Source organism: Mercenaria mercenaria, unplaced genomic scaffold (assembly GCF_021730395.1).
Source record: "Mercenaria mercenaria strain notata unplaced genomic scaffold, MADL_Memer_1 contig_992, whole genome shotgun sequence".
In the NCBI taxonomy this organism is placed as follows: domain Eukaryota; kingdom Metazoa; phylum Mollusca; class Bivalvia; order Venerida; family Veneridae; genus Mercenaria; species Mercenaria mercenaria.
The window spans coordinates 533-9,184 of NW_026463912.1; the positions used below are offsets into that span (position 1 = coordinate 533).

Consider the following 8,652-nt stretch of genomic DNA (forward strand, 5'->3'; position numbering starts at 1 on the left):
GGCATTGATGATGCACAGTAAAATAAATATTAATCACATGACCATACTTTCGATCGTTACGTGCGCCTATCTGTTTATCAGTTATATGTACAACGTTCTAGATTTCAAATAAGACATGGCAAATTTATCAAGCCTAATTAAAGTATGCCCCTACTTATTATACATGTTTTCTCGTGATATCAATGGACATAAATTTTGACACGAGATAAAATCAAAGTAAAACTTTGAGGCTCATCTTGATACTTTTACTTGTAAAATATTTATGTTACTTGATAATTTTTCATGAAAACAGTGATTGGCATAGTAATGAACGTGGCATAGAATTTCTGTTTAACAAATTATATAACCATATCAGTTTTAGATATATGTTGCATTACTGGCGAAACGAATTCTTCTAATTTACAATAATTAACGACGGGCCTTCAACCTGAATTTGTTTCGTTTACAGTTTAAGTTTAAAACTCTGTCTTACGGTTAAACGGGTAAGTCGGGATTTTCTTTATGCATAATATTGTCTCGTGAGTTATAAGGATCTGAATTAGAAATATTGTGGTGCCTATAATTGTTTTACCATACCTAATATTTCCAATTAAATGTGATAAAAAGGAGTTGTAAACCATTAAGATCGGGAGTACAACTGAGTAAAAAATGGAGGTATCAGGTAGAAGGCCTTTGAGCAACCTGTTGTCAAAGACTTTGCGTTTTGGTTCAGAAGAGGACACTGGTTTATATTGTCATGCATGTGAATTAAATGGTCAGACAGTAAATGTGAATGGATATTGCCAGAACTGTAGGACATATTTATGCACCAGTTGTATAAGAAATCACGGTAAGGCCACACCCACAAGGAATCATATTGTCAACAAGATCGTTGATAGTTCATCAACAACTGTTGCAAGTGATAAATTACAGAACTGTCTTACACATCAAAACGAGGAGATCAAGTTATATTGTCGCGCTCATGAAACGTTTGGATGCGTGATTTGTATGACATTGTCACATAAACTTTGTGAAATTGATTTCATCCCAGAAGTGTCGGAGCAATTTTTGAAAGGCGATGAGTATTTGAGCTTCCAGGCAAATGTAAATAACTTGAAAGAAAGGTGCGAATTGGGTATGAACAAGATAGAAGCGAATATGGTTGAGATTGAAACAGCATATGCAAAGGTTATTTCTGCTGTCGAGGATACGAGAAAGGAAATAATAAAAGAACTTGATCAATTCGAGAGTGATTTGAAAGAAGAAGTAACAGCATACAGAAAGAAGAACATTGAAACAATGGACACGTTGAAGAAAGCTTATCAGTCACTTGTAAAGAACATTGTAGACACAGAAGCTAAAACAAAAAGTATGATAAAAGATAAAAAGTACAACACATTGTTCTATGAGGTTAAGCAATCTTTTGCTAGATTTCGGAGTATCAGTCCCAGACTTATGGATTATCTACAAAGCTATGCAAACAAGAATGCAAATTTCAAAAGAGCACCGAACTCAACACATTTCTTACAAAAGACAGTATGTTCGGTACGATACATATTAAAGACTTAGAATTGGGTCCCTGTAATGCACCAGAACATGTAAGCACACAACCAATGTGCCACATCAATATCAAAAGTAAAGACGACAAAAAGACATGCTACGCAACAGGACTGGCTTTCATGTCATCCGATCAGTTGGCTATTGCTGACAAAGCAAACAAAAACGTGAAAATAGTGGATGTTAGCTACGACAAAATTATTTCTGAAATTGGGTTATCCTCAAGTCCACGTGACATCACAGTCATTCCGCCAGACCGACTCGCCGTGACATTGAGAGATGAAAAGATAATCCAGCTATTGTCTACATCATCGGGTCTTACAAAAACTGAACAAATAAAAACAGACGGAAAATGCCGAGGCATTTTCTATGACAGTGAACTTTTGTTTGTAACTTTTGATAATATCATGTCAAAACTGCAAATTATGAAATTAAATGGTCAGGTAATTCGCTCATTTGATGTCGATGAAACTGGGAAAAGGCTAGTAACAGAAGCAAAATCTATAGGTTTAAGTCCCAATGGAAAGCAGATATACTTTACAGACTTTCTGAAAAGTGTATTTTTCGTATGTCAATAGGCGGAGACGTTACGGCAAAATATGAAGACTCGAATTTCTTGGGCCTTGCTGTCAGCAGTTCCGGTTCGGTATACGCATGTGCAAAGACGTGTGATATGGTAATTCAGTTTTCAGATGACCTATCAAAAACTACAACAGTATTAGATGGGAGTGAGGGTGTGAAAGGTCCGTTAGCTGTTGCAATATCGAAGAAAAAGAACAAGCTCTATGTCAGTTGTGGAAAAGGTGACGAAACATGCTGCAATAGTCTGCATGTATTTAAAATCACATAATGTTGTCAGCAGTATCTCAGATTCATAATTAAGACCGTGTAGTCATTCGTTTGGCAGAATGTCAAAATACAGCTAAATATATATACATGTACTTCCAAACTATAACGTTCAGCTAGTGCCACTTTGCAGCTTGCAAAAAAGTATAGTTAGCTCAGAGTTGCGCTGGAAATGTGCATATGATTATTGATTGACAAAGAATTTAAAATAACGTAGAGCAACTTTGTTCTGCGTGAAAAATTTGTGAAGTTAAATATAAATGTCTTTGTCTTCTTTCCTTTAAATACATATATACATATAAGTGTGTTATGTTAACGTTATTATTTGTATCAGTTTATTGTTATGTTCCAGAATTCTATTTGCTTACACTAGTTTTATTTTGTAATTTTGAGAACATTTTCTTTGGTAGCATTTCGAACTATAAGTCTGTTCTAAATGAATATCAGTTTTATACCGTGTATCACAATGGACCTCCGTGGCCTAGAGGTGACTTTGAATCACTTACCCCTCGCCTTGTTCGACACCTCTCTTGAAGTGTAGAAGTCTGCATGAAATGGAACCATCCAGCTTGCTTACGGGAGTTTGGTGGGTCTATCCAAGTAGTCGCCCTTGATAAATACTTCTTAAACCAAAACACTGGATAAATCGCCATACGACCTGAACTGTGTCGGTGTGACACTAAACCTAGCATTTTTATACATATTATCGTTATAGTTTTATATGACCATTTTTATAGATTTCCTCAACAAAAACATTTAAGACCTACAATGTTTTCTTCGTTGTTTGCCGAATGTTGTACGTGACAGAGCGAGTGAAAAAATCATTGTGCAATCACTTAATGTATATTATTGTACTGTGTATCAATGAATAATGTTTATACAACAATGCATAAATCAAACCGTAATATGTATACACCTGTTCATACTCTAAAGTGGTGTAAGTCTACAGTTTCATACTATACAAGATATGTTTAAACTTTTGTGATAAATAGTACACTCTCGTTATGATAACTTGTTTTTCTTAAAACATTTCTTGAACTACCTGTTTGTTCCCTTTTTAAAAATCCTCATTTAAGTAAATTTTATTTTAAATTGCATTTAACGTTAAAATAACTTGTTCTTCTGATTTACCATGTACATAGTCTTGTCTGTTTATATGACTATTGCATTGGATTTTGTTAAAGGTTAAAACTGTTTTGATTTTTTTTTGTAAATGATAGTGTCCTGACATTTGATTACGATTCTGTACAACAAGACTTTAACGAAGATAAATGTATTAGTAAATATTATTTATAAAAATGTTTGAAAAATTAAACCTTCTTTTACATTATCAACAATTAATGCAATTACGTGACTGATTGGCCTTCCAGTAAATAAAGAATACTTCTGTGTATTTGAATCATACTGTGAGGATGATTGGCCCTTTAAAGAATTTCTTTGACCCCTTTCAGTTTTCCTGTCATATTTCGAAATGCAAACGGTGGTATATAAATATGTACGTGTATTTTCGTCTACGTAATCGGATTCATAAAAATGAGTTTGTTTAAGATTTTAAGATGGATTAGAAACACTTTTGTTTGGACGTTTATTTGATTTTTCCACGGGAGCTCTGACAAAGTCTTTTAAACGTTTTTTTAGAAAGTACACATGTTGATTATAAACACATGAAGCTTGTTAGAGACTGTGTTTAAGGAACGTAGCAGTCCCTTTTAAGTATTTATCCTTCTTCCACTTTCCACTCCGCGTCTTTTTACATCCACCCCTTTTTGCTATATTCTGCATAAAAATAAAATGTACTTATTGGATTTGAAGCACCTCATCTGTAATATTTTTCAGTTACAGCCTCTTTTTGGTTTGGGCCTGCTTTACAAATGCTCGGTTCTACAGCTGTTTCGGGTGCTCAATGCTTCCGGGAAATCTACTCTTACCTTTTATCTTCGTCATCTGTACTTCCACAACTCACATCGTACATGTTTCTTGCGTAAGAATCTGTATGTTGAATGGTTTATTGTGTTTTACGGCGTATAAAACAGAGTATATGTTAACTACTTGCCTTTTTAAATATCCAATAATTTGCCATGTGTAGCCGCGCTATTACTTTGAAGTTAAACATTTAGCAATCAAAACAATGGAATTCGTACGTTTAAAAATTATTATGCATGTTTTTTTCTCAAGGAACAAAATATAATGGCAAAAATTAATTAGATGAAATAGGTTAAACTGGTTATCATTTTGCGGTATTTATCTTGATATTTATTATTTTCTGGTATATCTTATATCGTATATGTACATGTATGCAATATATTTTTCACTATCTAATCTACACCTTTTGCATTTCTAACTTTGAGGTATAACTTTTCAGAAATTAAAGCATAGGAATTCGTACGTTTTATATTCTTGTGTATGTTCTATTATCAACGAACAATAGATGCATGGTAAAATAATTTCGAAATAGATTAAGTTCTTTGTTGTTTTGCACCTTGTATTTAGATACTTTTGAAATGTTTTTGTATAGGCAAACAAAGCAATGTTTGAAAATGTATAAGTCAATATGGTATGTGCAACGGGTTGAGGTGAATAAAATCTATTGATAGTTTCCAGTTAATTGTAAATTTTAAATTTTTCACCTGAAAAGTACAATAACTGACAGGTACTTTATACCGTATGTAGTTTAAGTATACGAGTATATGTCAAAGTAAATATATAAACTGTTCGACTTGTGATTTTATTTGTATTATCACCGTTTAGTTGTTGTTGTTTTCTACACATGATTACCGGAATAATTTCCATGAAGATATTCGATAATTCCTGTTTATTGACATGCTAATACTCTCTTTAAAAAGATAATCTTGTTGTTAAAACTACCGAAATTTATGAAATGAAAAGAAACTTTGAAATCCCGGATCCAGAAATGCTTGAAAAGGCAAAGGCAGCAAAGGCGTGAATGTAAAGGCGTGTTTTACCGAGTGCAGGTTTGTATTGCAATGGGGCCCCTGGACAGTTTTAAATGTAGGTACTTATATGTAAATGGTGGCCTCTGGTGCATTTTTGGCTTTAGATATTGAGTATCTAAATATTTATAAAATCTTCAACTCGTGAACATTATTTTGCATCATTATTCTGGTTCGTTCTACAATGACACAATTAAAAACAAATGATTGCGTGTATCTAATTAAAGCAACATTTAGAAACAAATTTGTAAGAAGATCCTTCAGAAACATAGAATGTAACCAAGCAGAATAATATCAGGCTCGGTTTTACTGAAAGGTAATGAAGTGTGCAACACCTCTCCTCATGCCCCTAGCACCGGCTTATGCGAAACTCTATTACACATCTTTTGAATGAACTCAATCATCCCGAAGGACAAGAAAATATAACAACACTGAATACAAGTATGGGGAGATATTGTTACAGCCGCCAAATGGCATTTAAAGTTTGCTGTTGTGATAATTAATAAAATACGTAAAAAGATCATTTGGAAGTATGAAATGCAACCAAGCAGAATAATAGCAGACTCGGTTTGATTGAGTCTATTCATGTTGAAGGCTTAGTTCCTAATTTTTATAGCAACAGGAGATAACCGAAACGTACATGACTGGAATTTTCCGTCGGATAGGCAGCGCCTTTTTCAGAAAAAATGTTTAAAGCTTTTAATTAATTAAGATAATTATTTTGTACTATTTTGAATTTTTGCAAGCGGGGGTGTACATCTGGATTAAAACTTATCATAATATAAAACATTATGTTACAGAACGACTATGTTTTAACAGTGTCGTTAATAGGGAAAATGTGCTTTTGTGTGATCCATTCTGCAAAAACAGATACATGCTTTATCAACAAAGGGCTTTCTTTCGTATGAAATGAAAATGGATGCTCCCGGACGACTCTCCGTAAGAAATCTATCCCACGAAACATGGAGATTAAGTTTTACCGTCGAATACATGAAACGCTTGGTTGTGTTATTTTGATAATGGTGTGACTTAAAACACTGTAATGACGTCATTCCTTTGTATTCGCAGTACTGTAACTTTAATATTGGACTCCTTTCAATGGGACTCAGTACTGTATTTTCCTCATGGAGTCCAATAGTTGTTTAATGTTAGATAGTTATTATATATTGAACAGCACGAGGAAAACGAATAGTATACACAATCAATTTACGCGTGTTTCCAATATTTAGCTATAGTTGGATTCCATAAAATACATTACTGTAACCCATTGAAAGCAGTGATAATACAAAAAAACCAACAGTTTTATGTATGATGCCAAATTAGTACTGAAGTAATGGCAAACGTTTTTTTTTTTTTTAAATGATAATTTTTGCATGCGTCAACGTAGTCTTACTCCATATTTAGGTTTCCAGTTTTAAGAATTGTGCAAAAATGTGATCCCTGCCTGCATAAAACTAGTATTATAAGACCAATGATGGTAGTTCTGAGAGACTGTACCGTAGCAAATTCCTGGAGTTTGCGACGTGGGAGTGCCTACCTGCCTACTAGTCATACAGTCCCAAGTTCTTTATATTAAACAAAGCAGTACTGCTTTCATTAACTTTGGGAGTAAAAAAATAACCACATGTATTAGTACTACTGTTGATTGAAAACAAAGCAACCACAATGATTCGGTAGTACTTGTTTACGTTTAACTACCTTTAACAGTATCACAAAAAATAATAGTAATAATTTACGAAAGTTGAGTAAGTAAGTGCATCCTCATATATTGTCCTTTTTTTTTCGAAATCTACATTTTCGAGTTTATCCGTACATGGTAGAAAAAACTAATGCTTACACGTTTCTGAATGTTCATGTAAACGCCTTCAAATTATATTTTTGTTGTGAGTATTAAGAGGAATTTTTAGTATTAACCAACGGAATTATCTACCGTTATGTTCAGATTTCTTGTACCGTCAAGCAAAATACTGTAGAAAAGGTGAAACACATTGTGCTTTTTCTAAGGAATGACATGCGAATTTCTAAATTTCTATTCAAAACGATAAATGTTTAATAATTTCAGTGACTATTATAGGTCCTCCTAACACATTTTATACTCTACCCTTAATTTTCCCTGGAAAACCTTGGCAATATCCGTTTTTTTCTTTTAAAAAGTTGTTCCTTTTAAAATATAAAAGTTTATAGCAAGCTATATATAACAGAATTCCTTTTTTGTGTCTGAAGTATATGCTCACATTTATTCAGACTACCTATTTGATAAAAAGCTGCAAATAAGGTGCCCCAGTTTTAAATATTTCCACTTACATGAACAATAATTTTGAATTTTGTACTCATGTATTTCATTTCATTTTATTCTTTTGGATGACAGTTTTTTGTTGAGTTTAACGTCGCACCGACACAATTATAGGTCATATGGCGACTTTCCAGCTTTGATGTTGGAGGTAGACCCCAGGTGCCCCATCGTGCATTATTTCATCACAAGCGGGCACATGGGTAGAACCAACGACCTTCCGAAAGTCAAATCCAGGGCTTCCTCGCTTTTGGATGAAGTACTGATATACAATGTATAACTGAAAATTATTTAATTAATCAATTCAAAGTGATGATATCAAATATGTTTTACAGTACTCCACTAGGGACTATTTTAAATTTATTTCCCTAGCGTGCCCCGGGCACTGTCATCCATTGCGGTAATAACTTAAATAAGAGTAGTTTCGGGTTCATAAATAAAATTCATATTGAAACCAAGTTTTAGTATTAGCTTCCTCCTCGCATTTTTGAATAATGTGTAAATACTCCCGAACCATTTTCCGTACATATTTTATTACCAAATGCATTGTTTTTTTGTACAGCTATCTCACGCCTACTCGGTTTGGTTCTTAATATTAGTTAAAATGTAAATATTTGACAATGAAAGTGCTTTCATGACGAAATGGCCAAATTTACTGCAAAATCAGCTTGTTGGTAAACATCACCACGACCACAAATTAAGAATGAATTAGCAAACTTAAGGGTCCCTGTAAAGTTAAATCATATCTACATCGCTTACAATTCCCCAATTTTTGATATTTGATACACTGCTTGTAAAAATGAAAAAAAAAAGTATGATGACACTCACCTTTGTTGATGTTCTATTATCGCGAGGTGCACTACCTCGCAAGTTGCGACAGAGCAGTTTCCAATAAACCTCTTAAAGAGGTAGCTCTGTAGTTTACCAGGCGTGTATTTGCACTAAAATTTCGTCGGTAAATTATAAATTTCGTTATTTTGTTGCAAATTAATTCAGTAACAAGGGGCTATGCAATTTCAAAAATATGTT

General features: G+C 33.5%; 1 protein-coding gene across 1 annotated transcript; it reads left to right on the top strand.

Annotated features, from left to right (window-relative positions):
- Window positions 1-469: 469 nt before the first annotated feature.
- Window positions 470-4,976, top strand: LOC123542004 (E3 ubiquitin-protein ligase TRIM33-like). The gene has a single exon (XM_045327631.2). It carries the CDS (start codon window positions 649-651, stop codon window positions 1,546-1,548), a length of 900 nt encoding a protein of 299 aa, XP_045183566.2. The 5' UTR covers window positions 470-648; the 3' UTR covers window positions 1,549-4,976.
- Window positions 4,977-8,652: the final 3,676 nt, after the last annotated feature.

Coding starts and splice junctions, on each gene's coding strand:
- LOC123542004 (XM_045327631.2), top strand. CDS start 649: ATGGAGGTATCAGGTAGAAGGCCTTTGAGCAACCTGTTGTCAAAGACT.